General features: G+C 38.1%; 1 protein-coding gene across 1 annotated transcript; it reads right to left on the minus strand.

Annotated features, from left to right (window-relative positions):
- Nucleotides 1-270: 270 nt before the first annotated feature.
- LOC148544297 (uncharacterized) lies at nucleotides 271-797 on the minus strand. Its single transcript, XM_088498374.1, has 3 exons — nucleotides 574-797; nucleotides 409-500; nucleotides 271-329 (listed from the first exon to the last, which is right to left on the minus strand). The coding sequence occupies exons 1-3, from the start codon at nucleotides 795-797 to the stop codon at nucleotides 271-273; spliced, it is 375 nt and encodes a 124-aa protein (XP_088354500.1).
- Nucleotides 798-22376: the final 21579 nt, after the last annotated feature.

Genomic DNA, 22376 nt, shown 5'->3' on the forward strand with positions numbered 1-22376 from the left:
AATAATTCCAATAATAAACTATAGTTTTTGGAAAGCGCCCCTACCTCGACACGCAAAACTATAGCCCAAACACCTCACTGAGTCCTTTCCGCCTCAACCCGAATTGACGGCAACCAACAACTCGGTTCCACTTGCTTTCTCAGCAGCCACGACTCTAATCGCAACACATAGTGATCAGGACTTGACCCCACGTTATCAAAACTCATATTCATTAACCAAACACCACAGAATACTAACGCGAGGCTTTCCGAAACATAAATACTTACTGAACTAGCGAAACGAAGCAGCCGCAAACTCTGAGCACGACACGCAAACATCGATATACAACCCTGTGACAAATAACGCTACAACGCCTCAGCCGAAATTATCAGAACAACGACAAAAGGCTCCTCAAACCAAAACACTTACCAAGATCGAGGGAGAATGGCTGAACCGAATAGCGACGGTCTCCGAACCGGTTCGGCGGCAGCCCGGCAGCCACCTCAAGCGGCAGCAGGGACCTGAACAACATGTAGCGACAATGAAGTTCCAAGAAGCTCAATAGAAAAGGAGAACCAGCTTAAAAATCCTTACCGACAAAGCCTTCCGGTGACGGCAGTGGTGTTTTCCGGCAGCAGAGGCTTACCGGCGCACCCCATGAGCAGCGACAAGGCTCCCAACAGCAGCTGGGCGAAGTGGCAGAGACACCTCCGCAATGGTTCTCCTCTGGCGGGGCTCTCTCTCTTTTCCTCGCGACAACACCGGCGATGCTGGCGGCGAGCAGGCCAGCGACTGGGTGGCGTGACTCTTTCCCCCATCACGGTCCTCTCCCTCGCCTCAGATCTGTTCTGCGACGGCGCAGGGATGGCGGCGCGGCTGGGCTGGGTGCAGCTTCAGTGGCGATGGCGAGGCAGAACGGTGACCCAGGCTTCACAGACAGCGGCTGAAGGGCGTGGTTCCCTCCTCCATTGCGACCTTCTCTCTCGCCTGGGTTCTGACCCGCGACGGCGGCGGCTTCACGGGTAGCAGTGGCAGCAAGGGGCTTCCTTCATGCCTGCGAGGATGACGGCGGCAGCTAGACGAGCCGGCGGCGGCGCGGTGGCGACGCTCCCCCCTTCCCCTCTTCCTTCCTTCTCCGTGGATTCCTCACCCCACTCCCCCTTCTGTTTCTTATTTCTTTCATAGTTTTGTGTATGTGTTGCATTCCGTTGGAGAAAAGGGGGGAACTGTATTCCTTGCTGCTGGGTAAGGGAAGCTATGCGCGTTGATTGGGAAAGAGAGGCTGCAGATGTTGGGTTGTGGGGGAAACGGGCCGGGTTAGGGTTTTCAGGGTTAGGGTTTCATTTTCAAAAATTAGGATTAGGGTTACTTTTGTAATTTCAAATAAAAGTAATGGTAATATAGTAATTGAAACCCAATTTAAATCCAACACTAATTATGTATAGAAAATACTATTTGCTCACCAATTTCACAAATTATTTTCAATAAAATATCCAAATCAAATAATTAGGAGTAATATAATTAAATCCTTTATTTTCCAAAGTAGCAGTATTAATATTAAAAATATTAGTTATTTAATTCAAATCATATAGAAATCCTTATTATTTCACAACTACCAACTTCATACTCTGAATATAGAAAATAATCCAATAATTGTGAAATTGGATAATAATCATAACTTATCTCAAAACCCATAAACCAAAACTTGCCTTAATTATCTTTAATAAAATGATTTTCGAAATTAAGGCTATAAATAATCGTATGATTTGAGACTTGATCATAATAAGACTTTTCAAAAGTTTTGGGTCTTACATTCTACCCACCTTATAAAAATTTTTGCCCTCGAAAATTGATTCAAAATGAAAGAAATTCCATAACTGTTCACCCTTGAACACATTTAAGGAAGAAGCAAAAATATCTCAAAATATAATCATATATACGATTTTTCAAATACTTTGATTGTCATAAGCATAGGGATGTAAAGGTAGGAGTATGGTTGCAAAGCAAACATTACAAGACAGGCTCAAGGCAAAAGGTGACATGGTTCGACATGTGGTAGAAGAACGAGGCATCGAAGGCTATAAAACAGGATGGAGTTTAAACGATGTGCTCAACATCCGCACACTATCCTCATATCAACCTCGAAGTTTCAACTGTCCAACTCCATCAAACACTTTACAATCCCCATATTCGATCATAAGCCTGACAACCGCAAACCCATTCGCAAGGAACAAAACACCCACAACTCATAACGTTGCACACCTATCGCTTCAGCTTTCGTATACACATATCACGTCTTAAGGAGCTAACGCATCGCGTTACTATGTCTACAAATCACATGTGATATCAAACAATTCTCGAGTCTACTCAGAAGGATACAAGATTTAGAAAGGAGAGTCAAATGTCAAGGGTAGTACTCATATATTTGAGAGAATGTATCCAATTCTAAATAAACAAGGATACTCAAGTAATGAAGTTTGCTAGACACAATTTCATTGACAACTTCAAAAATAACCCTTGGATCAAGAAAATTCAACAGGACAAATAAGAAAAAAAAGTCAACGCATTAGCTTGATACCAATTCAAGCTGAGCGAAAGAAGTATGAGATTTATAGAAAAGAATATCTCAAACCCAAGATAAAACTCACAGAACTTAAGAGCATGATTAAAAATACTTCCAAATACATTATTTATAAAAGAATCGAAAACTTGCGAAGAAACCACTTTGCAGTCTAGAAGAAAAGTTGAGCAACAAACATTCTTCAAGAGAGTAGCAAAAGCATAAACGTGGCTTTACTTCAATACAATTTCATGTTGAAGTAGATCATGTAGAGTTTTAAAAATAAAATGCACACAAGTTTGGCTAAGAGCTAAAATATTTCCTCAAATATTTTAGAAGGATAGTTAGGTGCACAACCTAACCAAAAGCAGTTCATAAAAACTCGGAAGTAATCAAATGCTTGTTCAAAATTCTCAAAATTTCATATTCAAACAAGCGTGTATAACATTTATAGCAAGTACAAAAGAGGAAGTTAAACTCTTTTTAGAAAAGAAACTCCGAAGTAAAATTTTGTTTACAATTTAGTAAAGAAAATAAGTGGTGCGTTACAAACGAACCGGTTTCCACTAAACAAGGAAGCTTTTCAAAACTTCATTTAAAATAGCGTATGCCAACTTTAAATTAACTTCGCCAAAATTGAACAATGGTTTCAGTCTCAATCAAACAACAGAAAATAAATTCCGTTTAGTATTCTTCTAAAGAGAATTCAAAACTTCTTTAAAAAGTTCAAAACAAGACTCCAAAAGTGTTCTTGAAATCACCATCTCAGAAGAACATTCAAGAAGTTTAAGATGTACTAAATAGGAGTCAAGCCATACTAGAAAGGATCTTAAATCAAAGTAGTTCAAACAAGATTCACTAGGCATGAGTCATCAAACAAGCTTTCAATTGATCCAAAAGAATACAAAAGTTATAGAAAAGACAACTCAATCATTAGTAATTTCTCAAGGATAAGTCTTTGACTAAAAACTCTGGTAGAGACAATGAGGGGATAAATGATGCACTATTTTGAAATGAATCAAACTTACTCATATAAGAATGAGATTCACAAAAAGGAAAAACTAAGATCAATGGCAATATTCACAAGATGTAGAAGATTAGTTAAAAAAACAAGGTCAAGCATGACATTCATGGAGATGGAAGGCTTAAGGAAGACTTTAGTCCGTTCGTAATAAGAAAGCTATAAGTCCAACATTTTCAAAAGAACAACAATGGCATAAACCATATAGCATGCTAAATCAAACTCAATTCAAAATAAGCTAAGTAAAGCTTATCAAACGAAACTCAACCGAGACAAAAGTGATAAATCCTTTCTTTTCAAAATTTTGAAAAATATTCAAATACATAATCAAATGAAGATGTGGATTGGAACTATAGTAAAATTACTAGAAAGTCAAATTGTAGTTCAAAGTAAATGCAGTTACGTAACCAGTAAAAGTACAGGCGAGGTATTATAAATAAATAGTTGTAAACTATATAAGTAATCTCAAAGTTTTACATATACAGATAAGTATATATCTAATCAACAGCAATTTTTATAAAAATCTCGAAATTGGCTGTGATCACTGTCAAATAAGAGAAAAACTGAATCAACAATTTCTCAAAGAATGGACTCGGAATCCGGAGTTAAAAGCACAACACATTAAGACAAGTGCGAAGCTATAGCAAGGAATACGTGAATCAAGAAGAACTCAAACAGAGGAAGATAGATGCAACAATGATTCCAAACGAGCAGATGCATTTAAGATCAAACAAGAATACATATGAATAGAGGAATAGAGTTGAGAAATCAAACTACTTTTCAAGAGGAATAGCAAACAAGAACTTCAAGTTAGGCTATGAAAGAACAAGTCGACTCGAACAAAATTCAAGACACACAATTGAATAGCCTCGAGAAATAATTTCTAACGATCCCAAAACCCGCGATTTTGCTTTACTCAAAACTCGTGGATCATCTATGATAACCCATTAGTGCCGTCATATACATAATTCACTAGTATTAAGCCGGCCAAACTTAATACCAAGAATCATGCAATGCAAGACTAACAGCGTTAATCAATAGACCGTCATGTGCATAAAGCTCTAATCCTCGTCATTCGACAAGACTTAGTACATGACAAACACTCAGAGTATGCTATTGAAGCATAGTCAGTCCATTCCTCAGGCTCTACAAGAAGAACTGCTCTGATACCATAATGTAACACCCTAACTACCAAAGCTCACGCTTCCGGCTGCGCGACTCTGATAGCTCAGACATTACGACGACACTTATACTATTTAATACTAAAATATGAGCCTGTTTAAAACTTTAAACCGCAATACCGCTCCCAAAAATACTTTCGTTCGATAACGTACATCCATAAATACCATTCAACTTACAACAACTCATAAAGAATACATCCATATATATACATAAATATATATGAATAATATTACAAACATAATCCAATACAATTCCTATCCCTCTTACAGATTATATCAAGATAAAGGCGAGGGTACAGTAAACCATAACTAGAACAATACAGAGCATCACAACAACAATTAAATAAGCTTTTCGTAACTTCTGCGCCCATATCCTGAAAGGGGAAAAATGTAGGGGGGTGAGAACATCATCCTTGAAAGGGTTCTCAGTAGAGGGTTTTTGGGAATTACTGTAATAGGATACATGAAGCTAAACCGTACTAGTGATTAATAACCGTCTTATGCCTCCTTTTCAAAGACAACAGTTTATAATAAAAGTAAAGTCTGAAAATCTTTTCTGAAAGAAGATCCGTTCAATTCTCAAAAACTCAAAAGCCTTTAAAAAAAAAGGTTTAACCATGCTAAACCAAATTAGCATTTCACACTTTTCTAAATCAGAAACACAAAACTGAAACCAACCATCGGTCCATCTCAATTCAACCACGGCCCTAGGCCCAAACAATCCAACCAACAACCAATCACCACAATCCAACAGAGTCCCAGATGCAAACACAGATAGGAAGTTCAAGCACAAACAAACAGTTATTACAAGTAGAACAGTTAGCAATTAATCACATAGGCAAAACAAGTATAATATGCACACCCAACCAATGTCACATAAATGCATATGATGCATGCCTGTCCCTAGTGGCTGATGATATCATCTGTCGGTTATAAAGCCAACCCGACAAGTCCTGGTAGCTAACCATTGGACTATCCCTCTGTCGCGCATCCCCAACTCAAGTTATACTCATCATAAACTTGATCATAATCATGATCCATATCCATCACCCTCACTGGTGAATATTTACGGGGGCGAGCTCATCCGAAACTTTCACAGTGCCCGGCCACACTTACGACATAGGGTCAAAAGAGCTTCGAGTCTCAACCTGGAGCACGTGGTGGCTAGCCACTGCTTCCTCCTAGGGAAACTCTCATCTCCGATAGTGGAAGTGCAACATTCACATTTATCAATGATTCAGCATATACATGCATTCAATCTCATCCATGGATCAGCATCCATCTCAGCCATCCGGCTCACGGTTCAGTCCAGAACCAGCCAATATTCATATCATACATAGCCATTCCGGCTCACGGTTCAATCCAGAACCAACCAATATTCATAATCATACACAGCCATTCCGGCCCATAATAAAGCAGCACTTCCACCATTCAAAATCATCAAATTCATAAAATCGGCATTTATGCCATAAATCACTTTTTCTCAAATCATTTCACTTTGAAATCAAGTTTCAACTCTTTTCAGCCTTGGCTTTAAAGATCTCATTTCTCAAATTATCTCAGGCTCATGAGCCACTTTTACTCAAGAAAAATTCCCTTTTTAAAATAAGCCACTCTCGGCTTCCTCTTTCGAAAACTTCCAAAACCATGGAAAGTTAAAGATTCCTTTTGAAACATTCGAAATCACCCATCCAACAATGGGATTTTATAATAAAAGTTCCTTGGCAGAGTCTCAAGTCTTTAGGGGAGAATAGCATAACTCATTTTGCCAAATTCATTTAAAATCATTAAAACCCTTGGCTTTCCGATTTGAGTAATAAATTAGGATCTAAGCCAAACCGAGTCACGTAATCATTTACTTCTTTCAAAGCCGTTTCCTTTACTTAGGCAAAACCAACTTAAACCCCCATGATAAATTCTAAAGCGTTTCAACTGTTCAAAATTGCCTTAGTGTTGCAAGAATTCAGAATTCAAAGAGTACTTAAAACCTTTCTCAAAACATTTCAAAATGAAACTTGTCAATAGACATTCAGGTCCTTTTAAAATCATTAAAAATTCTTTAATTGAAACCCCCAAGTCAAATTCAAAGGCATAAACCCTTTTCACATTCAAACAGCTTTAAAACACAAGTTTCATCTAAATAACTTTCTCCTAAAAGAGATACGATACCTTTCTTAAGAAGCAAGACTAAATCACAATTTCCTCTTTACTAACTAATTTCGAAAGCATGAATCATCCTTTTCTTGATAATTCAAATAAAATAGTAGAAGTCTTTAACTCATCATTTGCCAGACAACATTTAAATAAAGACTCGGATTTTTTTATAGAAATTTCGGCAGCACCTCCCCTAAAACTTGGACTTTTGCCACCCGGTTCGGGTCCCAACCAAACCGTTTCTCATTCCTTTTCAACAGCTCAAAACCAGAAATCAATTCAAAAGCAAGCTAAATCTAAGAGTCGCCTCAGTGGCATATCTCAAGGAAACCATTTCAAAAATCGACTCAATATCAACCGATTTAACTCATTTCTAAAGCTTTAAAGAATCGGTTCAGCAATAAATCATTTATCAAAACTAAATCAATTAAAGCAACCCAGGCTGAATTTCAAGAGTATTCTATCTTTCACATCATCAAAATAATTGACTCAATTCAAACCAATCCTCAACGGATTAAACTCATTTCAAATCTTTAAAGAATCAACTTCAAACATTACATTTCACAAGCCACACAACAATTCAGCCAAACCAACATCCATAGTCATTCGAGTCAATCAAATAATACATAAGGCAGATACAATCACCAAATACACTATATCTCACATCAGTATCCATATGTAATAATTCCAATAATAAACTATAGTTTTTGGAAAGCGCCCCTACCTCGACACGCGAAACTATAGCCCAAACACCTCACTGAGTCCTTTCCGCCTCAACCCGAATTGACGGCAACCAACAACTCGGTTCCACTTGCTTTCTCAGCAGCCACGACTCTAATCGCAACACATAGTGATCAGGACTCGATCCCACGTTATCAAAACTCATATTCATTAACCAAACACCACAGAATACTAACGCGAGGCTTTCCAAAACATAAATACTTAGTGAACTAGCGAAACGAAGCAGCCGCGAACTCCAAGCACGACACGCAAGCATCGATATACAAAACTGTGACAAATAACACTACAACGCCTCAGCCGAAATTATCAGAACAACGACAAAAGGCTCCTCGAACCAAAACGCTTACCAAGACCGAGGGAGAATGGCTGAACCGAATAGCGACGGTCTCTGAACCGGTTCAGCGGCAGCCCGGCAGCCACCTCAAGTGGCAGCAGGGACCTGAACAACATGTAGCGACAATGAAGTTCCAAGAAGCTCAACAGAAAAGGAGAACCAGCTTAAAAATCCTTACCGACAAAGCCTTCCGGTGACGGCAGTGGTGTTTTCCGGCGGCAGAGGCTTACCGGCGCTCCCCCATGAGCGGCGACAAGGCTCCCAACAGCAGCTGGGCGCAGTGGCAGGGACACCTCCGCAACGGTTCTCCTCCAGCGGGGCTCTCTCTCTTTTCCTCGCGACAACACCGGCGACGCTGGCGGCAAGCAGGCCAGCGACTGGGTGGCGTGACTCTTTCCCCCATCGCGGTCCTCTCCCTCGCCTCAGATCTGCTCTGCGACGGCGCAGGGATGACAGTGCGGCTGGGCTGGGTGCAGCTTTAGTGGCGATGGCGAGGCAGAATGGTGACCTAAGCTTCACAGACAGCGACTGAAGGGCGCGGTTCCCTCCTCCATAGTGACCTTCTCTCTCGCCTGGGTTCTGACCCGCGATGGTGGCGGCTTCACGGGTAGCAGTGGCAGCAAGGGGCTTCCTTCATGCCTGCGAAGATGACGGCGGCAGCTAGACGAGCCGGCGGCGGCGCGGCGGCGACGCTCCCCCTTCTCCACTTCCTTCCTTCTCCGTGGATTCCTCACCCCACTCCCCCTTTTGTTTCATATTTCTTTCATAGTTTTGTGTATGTGTTGCATTCCGTAGGAGAAAAGGGGGGAACTGTATTCCTTGCTGCTGGGTGAGGGAAGTTGTGCACGTTGATTGGGAAAGAGAGGCTGCAAATGTTGGGTTGTGGGGGAAACGGGCCGGGTTAGGGTTTTCAGGGTTAGGGTTTCATTTTCAAAAATTAGGATTAGGGTTACTTTTGTAATTTCAAATAAAAGTAAGGGTAATATAGTAATTAAAACCCAATTTAAATCCAACACTAATTATGTATAGAAAATACTATTTGCTCACCAATTTCACAAATTATTTTCAATAAAATATCCAAATCAAATAATTAGGAGTAATATAATTAAATCCTTTATTTTCCAAAGTAGCAGTATTAATATTGAAAATATTAGTTATTTAATTCAAATCATATAGAAATCTTTATTATTTCACAACTACCAACTTCATACTCTGAATATAGAAAATAATCCAATAATTGTGAAATTGGATAATAATCATAACTTATCTCAAAACCCATAAACCGAAACTTGCCTTAATTATCTTTAATAAAATGATTTTTGAAATTAAGGCTATAAATAACCGTATGATTTGAGACTTGATCATAATAAGACTTTTCAAAATTTCTGGGTCTTACAGATAGTGCAGAAATCCACTTTCGGAGCCCACTTGGTGTGTGCTGGGGCTGAGACTTGGGCTTTACACATGCCTAGGCTATTTCTGGAGTTAAACGCCAGGTTGTAACTTGTTTTGGGCGTTTAACTCCAACTTGTAACCTGTTTCTGGCGTTTAACGCCAGAATGGAACATGGAACTGGCGTTAAACGCCAGTTTACATCATTTATCTTTGAGCAAAGTATGGACTATTATATATTGCTGGAAATCCATGGATGTATACTTTCCAACGCAATTGAGAGCACGCAAATTGGTCTTCTGCAGCTCCAGAAAATCCATTTCGAGTGTAGGGAGGTCAGAATCCAACAGCATCTGCAGTCCTTTTTTAGCCTCTGAATCAGATTTTTGCTCAGGTCCCTCAGTTTCAGCCAGAAAATACTTGAAATCACAGAAAAATACACAAACTCATAGTAAAGTCCAGAAATGTGAACTTTGAATAAAAACTAATAAAAATATACTAAAAAGTAATTAAAACATGCTGAAAACTACTTAAAAACAATGTCCAAAAGAGTATAAATTATCCGCTCATCACAACACCAAACATAAATTGTTGCTTGTCCCCAAGCAACTGAAAATCAAATAGGATAAAAAGAAGAGAATATACTATAAATTCCAAAATATCAATGAAACTTAAATCCAATTAAATGAGCGGGACTAGTAGCTTTTTGCCTCTGAACAGTTTTGGCATCTCACTTTATCCTTTGAAGCTCAGAATGACTGGCATCTATAGGAACTCAGAATTTAGATGGTGTTATTGATTCTCCTAGTTCAGTATGTTGATTATTGAACACAGCTACTTTATGAGTCTTGGACGTGGCCCTAAGCACTTTGTTTTCCAGTATTACCACCGGATACATAAATGCCACAAACACATAACTGGGTGAACCTTTTCAGATTGTGACTCAGCTTTGCTAAAGTCCCCAATTAGAGGTGTCCAGAGTTCTTAAGCACACTCTTTTTGCTTTGGATCACGACTTTAACCGCTCAGTCTCAAGCTTTTCACTTGACACCTTCACGCCACAAGCACATGGTTAGGGACAGCTTGGTTTATCTGCTTAGGCCAGGATTTTATTCCTTTGGGCCCTCCTATCCATTAATGCTCAAAGCCTTGGATCCTTTTTACCCTTGCTTTTTCGTTTTAAGGGTTATTGGCTTTTTGCTCTTGCCTTTTGGTTTAAAGAGCTATTGGCTTTTTCTGGTTGCTTTTTCTTTTTCTTTCTTTTTTTTCTTTTTGCCCCTTTTTTTTTGCAAGCTTTGTTATTCACTGCTTTTTCTTGCTTCAAGAATCAATTTTATGATTTTTCAGATTATTAAATAACATTTCTCCTTTTTCATCATTCTTTCAAGAGACAGCAAATTTAACATTCATAAACAACAAATTAAAAAATATGCACTGTTCAAGCATTCATTTAGAAAACAAAAAGTATTGTCACCACATCAATATAATTAAACTAATTTCAAGGATGAATTCGAAATCATGTACTTCTTGTTCTTTTGTGATTAAAACATTTTTCATTTAAGAAGGGTGATGGATTCATAGGACATTCATAGCTTTAAGGCATAGACACTAGACACTAATGATCATGTAATAAAGACACAAACATAAATAAGCATAAAGCATAGAGAACGAAAACAGAAAAATAAATAGACAAGGAGATTAAGGAACGGGTCCACCTTAGTATGGGTGGCGTCTTCTTCCTCTTGAAGAACCAATGGTGCTCTTGAGCTCCTCTATGTCTCTTCCTTGCCTTTGTTGCTCCTCCCTCATAGCTCTTTGATCTTCTCTAATTTCATGGAGGAGGATGCAATGCTCTTGGTGCTCCACCCTTAGTTGTCCCATATTGGAACTTAATTCTCCTAGGGAGGTGTTAATCTACTCCCAATAGTTTTGTGGAGGAAAGTACATCCCTTGAGGCATTAGTGGTTACGGAAAAACAAAAAAGCAATGCTTTTTCCACACCAAACTTAAAATGTTTGCTCGTCCTCGAGCAAAAGAAGGAGGAAAGGGGGAGAAGGAGGTGTGTATGAAAAGGTGTGGCAGGTGAGGATCCTGTGGGGTCCACAGATCCTGAGGGGTCAAGGACTTATCATCCCTGCTCCATTGAGGCGTGCAAAAATTCCCTTAGTGTGCAATCCTGGCGTTTAACGCCAGACTGCTGCTTGTTTTTGGCGTTAAACGCCAGCTTTTCTCCCTTTCTTGGCGTTAAACGCCAACTTGATGCTCTGTTCTGGCGTTAAACGCCAGTCTGGTGCTTGTTTCTGGCGTTTAACAGTAGCTTGATACTTCTTTCTGGCGTTAAACGCCAGTCTAATACTTCTTACTGGTGTTTAAACGCCAGTAAACTCTTCCTCCAAGTTGAGCTGTTTTTAATGCTGTTTTTCATTCTGTTTTTGATTTTTCAGTTATTTTTTGTGACTTCACATGATCATCAACCTAAAGAAAACATAAAATAGCAATGGAAAATAAATAGATATAATTAAATAACATTGGGTTGCCTCCCAACAAGCACTTTTTTAATGTCAATAGCTTGACAGTGAGCTCTCATAGAGTCTCACAGATAATCAGAGCAGGGTTGGGGCCTCTCAACACCAAACTTAGAGTTTGGTTGTGGCCTCCCAACACCAAACTTAGAGTTTGAATGTGGGGGTTTTGTTTGACTCTGTATTGAGAGAAGCTTTTCATGCTTCCTCTCCATGGTTACAGAAGGAGAACCTTGAGTCTTATAGTTTGCAATGTCTACAAACCACAGAGCTTCCTGAATAGCAAACAATTGCTCATCCAGAAAGGTTTCAGAGATCTCAGTAGGAGGGAGGGATGCTCCTGTTACTGGTTCTATCCGGGACAGGTGATCAGCTACTTGATTCTCTGTCCCTTTTCTGTCTCTTATTTCTATATCAAACTCTTGCAAAAGCAACACCCATCTTATGAGCCTGGGCTTTGAATCCTGCTTTGTGAGTAGATATTTAAGAGCAGCATGGTCAGTGTACACAATCACTTTTGATCCTACTAAGTATGATCTAAACTTGTCAATGGCATAAACCACTGCAAGCAGCTCTTTTTCTGTGGTTGTGTAATTTTTCTGGGCATCATTTAAAACATGGCTAGCATAATAAATGACATGCAGAAGCTTGTTATGCCTCTATCCCAATACTGCACCAATGGCATGGTCACTGGCATCACACATTAGTTCCGAAGGTAATGTCCAATCTGGTGCAGAAATAACTGGTGCTGTGACCAGCTTAGCTTTCAGGGTTTCAAACGCCTGTAGACACTCTGTGTCAAACACAAATGGCATGTCAGCAGCTAGCAGATTGCTCAAAAATTTTGTGATTTTTGAAAAATCCTTTATAAACCTCCTATAGAATCCTGCATGCCCCAGAAAGCTTCTGATTGCCTTAACATTGGTGGGTGGTGGTAATTTTTCAATTATCCCTACCTTAGCTTGAGCCACCTCTATTCCCTTGTTCAAAATTTTATGCCTAAGGACAATTCCTTCAGTCACCATAAAGTGACATTTTTCCCAATTTAGAACCAGGTTAGTCTCTTGGCATCTTTTCAGAACAAGTGCTAGATGGTTAAGACAGGAGCTAAATGAGTCTCCAAATACTGAGAAGTCATTCATGAAGACTTCCAGAAATTTCTCTACCATATCAGAGAAGATAGAGAGCATGCACCTTTGAAAGGTTGCAGGTGCATTGCACAGACCAAAAGGCATTCTTCTGTATGCAAATACTCCAGATGGACATATGAATGCTATTTTTTCTTGGTCCTGAGGATCTACTGCAATTTGGTTGTAACCTGAATAGCCATCCAAAAAGCAGTAGTATTCATGACTTGCTAGTCTTTCTAGCATCTGGTCTATGAATGGTAAAGGGAAGTGATCCTTCCTGGTGGCTGTATTGAGCCTTCTGTAGTCAATACACATACGCCACCCTGTAACTGTTCTTATAGGAACCAGTTCATTTTTTTCATTATGAACCACTGTCATACCTCCCTTCTTAGGGACAACATGGACAGGGCTCACCTAGGGGCTATCAGAAATAGGATAAATAATCCCAGCCTCTAGTAACTTAGTGACCTCTTTCTGCACCACCTCCTTCATGGTGGGATTTAGCCGCCTCTGTGGTTGAACCACTGGCTTAGCATCATCCTCCAATAGGATCTTGTTCATGCATCTGGCTGGGCTAATGCCCTTAAGATCACTTATGGACCACCCAAGAGCTATCTTGTGTGTCCTTAGCACCTGAATTAGTGCTTTCTCTTCTTGTGGCTATAAAGCAGAGCTTATGATTACAGGAAAAGTGTCACCTTCTCCCGGAAATGTATATTTCAGGAATGGTGGTAGTGGTTTGAGCTCGGGTTTAGGAGGTTTCTCCTCTTCCTGAGGAGTTTTCAGAGGTTCTTTTATTTCCTCTGGCTCCTCCAGATCAGGCTGAACATCTTTAAAAATGTCCTCTAACTCTGATTCGAGACTCTTAGTCATATTGACCTCTTCCACCAGGGAGTCAATAATATCAACACTCAGGCAGTCGTCTGATGTGTTTGGATGTTGCATAGCTTTGACAACATTCAACTTAAACTCATCCTCATTGACTCTCAGGGTTATCTCCCCTTTTTGGACGTCAATGAGGGTTCGTCCAGTTGCTAGGAATGATCTTCCTAGAATGAGAGTTGCACTCTTGTGCTCCTCCATTTTCAGTACTACAAAGTCAGTAGGGAAGGCAAATGGCCCAACCTTGACAATCATGTCCTCAATTATGCCTGATGGGTATTTAATGGAGCCATCAGCAAGTTGAAGACAGATCCAGGTTGGTTTGACCTCTTCAGTCAAGCCAAGCTTTCTGATAGTAGATGCAGGGATTAGGTTGATGCTTGCCCCAAGATCACATAGAGCTGTCTTGGTACAAGCACCCTCTAATGTGCATGGTATCATAAAGCTTCTAGGATTATTAAGCTTTTCTGGTAAGCTTGTTAGGATGACTGCACTGCATTCTTCAGTGAGAAAAACTTTTTCTGTTTCTCTCCAATCCTTCTTATGACTTAAAATCTCTTTCATGAACTTAGCATAAGAGGGTATTTGCTCAAGTGCCTCTAAAAATGGAATCTTTATTTCAAGAGTCCTGAGATAATCTGTAAAGCGGGCAAATTGTTTATCCTGTTCCGCTTGGTGGAGTTTCTAAGGATAAGGCATTTTGGCTTTATATTCTTCAACCTTAGTTGCTGCAGGTTTATTTCCTACAGAGGCAGGTTGAGAAGCCTTCTTGAGAGAGTTATTATCAGCACTTGCAGGTGTATGAGCCCTCACTGGCATTTGAACGCCAGAACTGAACATGGATTGGGCGTTTAACGCCAGTTTTTCACCCTTTTCTGGCGTTTGAATGCCAGACTTATTCCTCTCTGGGCTCTTACTGTCCTCAGAGGGATTTTGGGTAGCAAGTTGCTCATCCTCTGTCATCTGTTCTTTTCTTAGCTTTCTGCTGCTTTGAGTTGAGGTATTTAATGTTTTTCCACTTCTTAATTGAACTACTTGGCACTCCTCTGTTATCTGTTTTGATAATTGCTGTTTTGTCTGATTCAATTGTGATTCCATATCCTTGTTAGCATTTTTGGTTTCTTGTAGCATCTCCTTAACTTCTGCTAACTGCCTTGTTATAGAAGATAGTTGCTGATTGAGTTCAGCAACTTGTTCCTGAGGACTAAAGTCAGTTGATACTGCCTTAACTTCTTCTTTCATGGAGGACTCATTACTTATGTACAGATGCTGATTTCTAGCAACTATATCAATAAGCTCTTGAGCCTCTTCAATAGTCTTTCTCATGTGTATAGATCCACCAGCTAAGTGGTCTAGAGATATCTGAGCTTTTTCTGTAAGCCCATAGTATAAGATGTCTAATTGCACCCACTCTGAAAATATTTCAGAGTGGCATTTCCTTAGCATCCCTCTGTACCTCTCCCAGACGTTATAAAGTGATTCATCATCCTCTTGTTTAAAGCCTTGGATGTCCAGCCTTAACTGTGTCATCCTTTTTGGAGGGAAATATTGATTCAGGAATTTGTCTGATAAATGTTTCCATGTTCTTATGCTTGCTGTGGGTTGGTTATTTAACCACCTCTTAGCTTGATTTTTTACAGCAAACGGAAACAGTAACAGCCTGTATACATCCTAATCTACCTCATTGTCACGCACTGTGTCAGTAATTTATAAGAACTGTGCCAGAAACTCAGTAAGTTCTTCCTGTGAAAGACCAGAATACTGGCAATTTTGCTGCACCATAACAATGGGCTGAAGATTTAGCTCAAAACTGCTTGCTTTGATGGGAGGTATACAGACGCTACTCCCATATGCAGTGGAGTTAGCATATGACCCCAGAGTCCTTCTGAACTGTTCATTTCCACTTAGGTCCATGATGGAGAAAGGGAGATGATGCGGATTGCAAATAAAATATAAATTTTTTTTTGAAAACCAAAATTAAAATAAAATAAATGAAAAATTGATTATAATTTCGAAAATTAGAAAAAAAAATAAATAAAAGAAAATTGGAAACTAAATTAATTAATTGAAAAGATTTGAAAAAAATGTGGGTGAGGATTTTCGAAAAAATGAAGAGAGAGAAATTAGTTAGGAAGTTTTGAAAAAGATATGTCTTAAAATTAAAGATACTTGTAAGAAAATAAAATAAATAAAAAAATAAAAGATATGAAAAAGATTTGATTTTAAGATTTGAGATTAGAAAAGATAAGATAAGCTAGGTAAGAGAAGATAAGGAATTTAAATTAAAAAGTTTTGAAATTTAAATTTTAAATTTTGAATTTTGAATTTTCGAAAAATTCAACAATATAAGATAAGGATTTGAAAAAGATTTAAATTTTGAAAAGATTTGATTTTTAAATTTGAAAAAAAAAATTGAATTTTAAATTTTGGAATTTGAAATTTGAAATAAGATAAGATAAGTTTTTGAAAAAGATATGATTTTTTTGAAAATGATTTCCATTTCGAAATTTTTAAAACTAAGATAAGATAAAATAAAAATTTTAAAATAAAAATCTGAAATTCTTATGTAAATTTCAAAAATTACTTAAAATAAAGAGAAAAGATATTTTTTTTGAATTTAATGAGGAAAGAGAAAAATAATAAAATAACACCAAACTTAGAATTTTTAGATCAAAACAAAGAAAACAAATAAGAAAACTTTGAATGTCAAGATGAACACCAAGAAAACTTTGAAGATCAAGATGAACACCAAGAACAAATTTTAAAATTTTTTAAGAAAATAGAAACACAAAGGACACCAAACTTAAAAATTTTTATATTTTGGACACTAATGATTCGAAAATGTATAAGATAAACAGCAACAAACACCAAACAGGAAATTTTAAAGAAAACCAAAAATAAATTTTCGAAAATTAAATAAAAACTAACAAGAAAACACCAAACTTAAAACATGCAACTAGACTCAAACAGAAAACTCTAAAGATTAATAAAGAAAAATAATAAATTTTTGGAAAATTTTTGAAAAGAAAATAAAAGACTCTAACCCAAAAGACAAAATTTTCCTAATCTAAGCAACAAGATGAACCGTCAGTTGTTCAAACTTGAACAATCCCCGGCAACGGCGCCAAAAACTTGGTGCACAAATTGTAAATCACACTTTTTACAACTCGTACCACTAACCAGCAAGTGCACTGGGTTGTCTAAGTAATACCTTACGTGAGTAAGGGTCGATCCCACGGAGATTGTCGGCTTGAAGCAAGCTATGGTTATTTTGTAATTCTTAGTCAGGAAATCAATGATAAGAGTGATTATATTTATGAAGAGTAAAAAGGTAAATTAAATAGTACTTGTTATGCAGTAATGGAGAACAGATTGAGGTTTTGGAGATGCTCTGTCTTCTGAATCTCTGCCTTCCTACTGTCTTCTTCTTCACGCACGGAGGTCTCCTTCCATGGCAAGCTGTATGTTGGTGGATCACCATTGTCAATGGCTACCATCCGTCCTCTCAGTGAAAATGGTCCAAATGCGCTGTCACCGCACGGCTAATCATCTGTCGGTTCTCACTCATGTTGGAATAGGATCCATTGATCCTTTTGCGTCTGTCACTACGCCCAGCACTTGTGAGTTTGAAGCTCGTCACAGTCATCCCATCCCAGATCCTACTCGGAATACCACAGATAAGGTTTAGACTTTTCGGATCTCAGGAATGGCCGCCAATAATCATAGCCTATACCACGAAGACTCTGATCATGAACCAAGAGGCTAAGAGATACACACTCAATCTAAGGTAGAACGGAAGTGGTTGTCAGGCACGCGTTCATAGGTTGAGAATGATGATGAGTGTCACGGATCATCACATTCATCACGGTTAAGTGCAAGCGAGTATCTTAAAATAGAAACAAGCGTGATTGAATAGAAAACAGAAGTAATTGCATTAATTCATCGAGACATAGCAGAGCTCCTCACCCACAACCATGGGGTTTAGAGACTCATGCCGTCAGTAATACAATATGAAATGTGTAAAAATGTCATGAGGTACAAAATAAATCTCTAAAAGTTGTCTAAATATACTAAACTAGTAACCTAGGTTTACAGAAAATGAGTAAACTACGATAGATAGTGCAGAAATCCACTTCCGGAGCCCACTTGGTGTGTGCTGGGGCTGAGACTTGGGCTTTACACGTGCCTAGGCTGTTTTTGGAGTTAAACGCCAGGTTGTAACCTGTTTTGGGCGTTTAACTCCAATTTGTAACCTGTTTCTGGCGTTTAACGCCAGAATGGAACATGGAACTGGAGTTAAATGCCAGTTTACGTCATTTATCTTTGAGCAAAGTATGGACTATTATATATTTCTGGAAAGCCCTGGATGTCTACTTTCCAACGCAATTGAGAGCGCACCAATTGGTCTTCTGCAGCTCTAGAAAATCCATTTCGAGTGTAGGGAGATCAGAATCCAACAGCATCTGCAGTCCTTTTTCAGTCTCTGAATCAGATTTTTGCTCAGGTCCCTCAGTTTCAGCCAGAAAATACCTGAAATCACAAAAAAATACAAACTCATAGTAAATTCCAGAAATGTGAATTTTGAATAAAACTAATAAAAATATACTAAAAAGTAATTAAAACATGCTGAAAACTACTTAAAAACAATGCCAAAAAGCTTCAGCTAATTTACATTCTGCACTTTATTTTCACTGCAATTTACTTTCTGCACTTTAAATTCGCTGTAATTTCCTTTCTGTTGGTTCAATTTCATCTAATTCACCAATGTTAGATTGACTAAACTAATCACTCACTAAAGTTGCTTGATCCATCAATCCCTGTGGGATCGACCTCACTCTTGTGAGTTATTACTACTTGATGCGACCTGGTATACTTGCCGGTGAGTTTTGTGTGGAAATCTAATTTTTCACCCATCAAGTTTTTGGCGCCGTTTCCGGGATTGATTTAGATCAACAATGATTAAGTGGGTGAGAAGTCTAGATTAAGCATTTTCTTTATTTTTGTCCTTTTAATTTTCTGTTGAAACCAAGGTGTTTGTGTTTTTGCCTCACTAAGAAATTCTCATCTCTGATATGAGTAATTTCAGTTTTTAGTAGTTATGTGTTTTACAAAATTCAAATGGAGTTCAACTCATCTTGTGATCAAACAAATTTTATGGGATATTACCCACCATCACGAATTAACTATTCTAATGGTGGCTGGGAATATCACCAAGAAATTACAGATCCTAAGCACTCCAATCCATGGAGATATGCTTCAGAACCACAAGATGAGCAAGAGATTTATATGGGATATTTCCCACCACCACAAAATAATTCAAGTCATTATTCTAATGGTGGCTGGGAGTATCACCAAGGAATGAAAGAGTATGAACACCTCCCAGAGCCACAAGATGACTCGTACTGCTATAACAACCACTCATATTGTGACTGGGAGGGTCAAAATCAAAGAAATCTTGATGATCCATACTTTGTTCATCAAGAAACATCATCACTGGAGTGTGCTTTCAATAAATTCTTGCAAAATTGTCCACCAATGCCACAAGATTATCCATACTATGATGAATTCAACAATTCTTTAAGTTGTGCTTGGGAAGATCAAAATCAAAGAGCACCCTATGTGTCATACTCCATCAATTAAGAGCCATCATCACTTGAGCAAACATTCAATTCATTCATGAAAAACTGTCCACCCTCACCTCCCAATTTCTCATTTGAAAATTCTTCATCACTTAATGATGCCTCAACACAAAGTTTCCTCTACGATCCATACCAACCACAAAATTCATTCCACAATTCACAAAATTCATTCCATGCCCCCTCAAAACATCACCACAACACATCCATACCCACAAAATTTCTCTCAAGCCCCATCTCTTGAGCTAACAGAGGATCTCCTTCAAAAGTCCAGAGAATTTTTGGAAAGACAAGAATAATCCTGGAAAAGGCAAGAACTCCTCCTCAAGAAGATGGATGGGCATTTAGAGCAAATAAGGAGAAACTCAGAATTATCAAACAGTGAGGATGAAGACCAATTTGTGGGAGAGGAAGTGGAAAAACAAGAACAAAAGGTCCCTGTGTCAAATGAAATTGCAATGAAGGATGAAGTGGTGGAGGTATATGAGCCAAGGATTCCATATCGACAGAGGCTAATTGAAGTGACAATGGAACATGAAGATCCCTCCCAAAGGACTTAATGGAAAATCATAAAGAAGAAATGGAGGAAGTCACTCAAGGAGATTCACATTCAATTGAAGCAGAGAAGTGCATAAAGGAAAGACTCATTGAACCACCAATTCAAAAGGCTCTTGATGAAGAAAACACTCCAACCATCACACAACCACCAAGTATTGATATCCAAGAAGTGAAGGCAACTAACAAGAGCACCAATCCTACCCCTGATCCAACAAGCAAGCTTAATCAATCCATTAACAAAAGGAAGCTTGCTGAGGAGAGACCAAGACAGAGGGCAATAGCTGAATCTTCTCCCCCCTTGAAGTCATTCCTCTTAACAAACTGGAAGATGAGGAAGAAAGTGAAGAACAACATGTCAAGATAATGACATTAAAAGAGCGCTTGTTGGGAGGCAACCCAACCTTAGGTAATATTTCATTTCTCTGCTTTGTTTTCTTTCTTTGCTTTGTTTAAATTCAATAAATTGGCATATGGTTACATTCTAAGTTTGGTGATACCCGGCAACAATCTGTTTCAATCTCTATGGATGATTGCATCAAAAATGAAAGTGTCACACTAAGATTCTAAGTTTGGTGTGCCACTTAATTTTCTATGCAAAGCATCTAGCAACACCACTTGTCTGCATAATCATAATGCCTTTGCAGTCTTGTCTTTCTTTTGGGTTTGATTTTTCTTCTTTGCTTTAGTTATCTCCTTGTTCTCAATGCTTTCATTTATTTTTCTCCTTAACTGTTTTTGTTAAATACCTTACCAAGAAGTCCTTATTCATGACAAATTCTTTCCTTGGTAATTGTATTTAACATATAATAGTTGCCTTTGTTTTAGTTCAAATAAATTGACATAGGATTGCATGCTAAGTTTGGTGTTGCTATGCAACAAAATTTGCTTCCAATCTTTACTGGATACTTGCATCAAGTCCAAGTGAAAGTGTCACACTAAGTTTGGTGTGCCACTCATTCTTTATGCAATGTATCATGCACACCCTCTTATTTTTGCAATCACAATGTCTCTATTTCTCTGTGCCTTCATGGTTATCTTTAATTTTGCTTGCTTAAAACACATGTACTACTAACATTTCATTGTGTAAGGCACTCATGATCCATCTTAGCCCCATGACCATTGTTCTAATTGTTGCTTGAGGATGAGCAAGCATTCTGAAGTTGGTAGGGGAAGGGAAAGAATGGGAGGAAAATGACAACAATAGAGAAGATGAATTACAAGATTGTAAAGTTTCTTTTCCTCTCATTTGTTTCCAGCACATTAAATTGCATGATTGTCTTTATCTTCTCTGTTTACATATGTATATGAATAAGCATAACCTAAATTTTGATTTGTAACATGTTGCTATGCCATTATGACTACCAACTTGGGTTTTGTAAGTTCAAAGCAGTGAAGTATCATGATCATAAACAAACAAAGGAATTAAAGAAGAACTTAGCATGTGCATACAAGTATTGGAATGCTAGTATGATTAATTGTTACTCAATTGCATTAGATTTTATTTAATTAAAATTTTCATCTAGGACATTTTGTGAAATCTTTGGAAATCATGAAAACCTTGAAAGAAGCAAATGCAAATAAGGCAAGAAAGAAAAAGGGAAAGAATGAAAAAGTTGAAGGCTTTCAGTACCAATGACAATTCATTTGTTAAGTACTTGTGGTGTTTATGTATCAGGCAAAAAGCTTGAAAATAAAACACTTAGAAGTCAAGGCTAGGCTCAAGTGCAAAAGCACTCCCTCAAAGCTCAAGGTTCTGAGCATCAATGATTAGAGAGTCAAGAAAAGAAACAAATGAGCTTAATGAAGTCCTCTAATTCAATGCTTGTGGTGCTTATGTATCAAGTGGTAATACTTGAAAACAAAGCATTTAGAATTGTAGCTTTGTTATCAACTCATGGGGTAAAGCACCCAAAAGGAGAAGCTAATAAGAAAATCAAAAGCTTGTTTCAAGGAAAACATAAGGAAAATATTTCATAAAATGAGCTAGACAAAAGCATCAATCATTTACATTTCTCTTATGATTGTAGCATGTATAGAAAACTAGCCTACCATGAACATTAACTTGTTATTATTCTCACCTTGGTTTGTCAAAATGCGCTGCATGATTCTTTTCTTGCTTGGGGACAAGCAAGGTTTAAGTTTGGTGTTGTGATGACATGTCATCATGTCATATTTTTCTATGCTTTTTCATACAAGAAATTGATGATTAGTGCTTAAATATTGAATGCTTTTGTGCTTAAATGGTATATTTCTTTGATCTTTTGATTTGATAAACTTTATAGGAAA

Source organism: Arachis ipaensis, chromosome B9 (assembly GCF_059453495.1).
Source record: "Arachis ipaensis isolate K30076 ecotype BB chromosome B9, ASM5945349v1, whole genome shotgun sequence".
In the NCBI taxonomy this organism is placed as follows: Eukaryota; Viridiplantae; Streptophyta; class Magnoliopsida; order Fabales; family Fabaceae; genus Arachis; species Arachis ipaensis.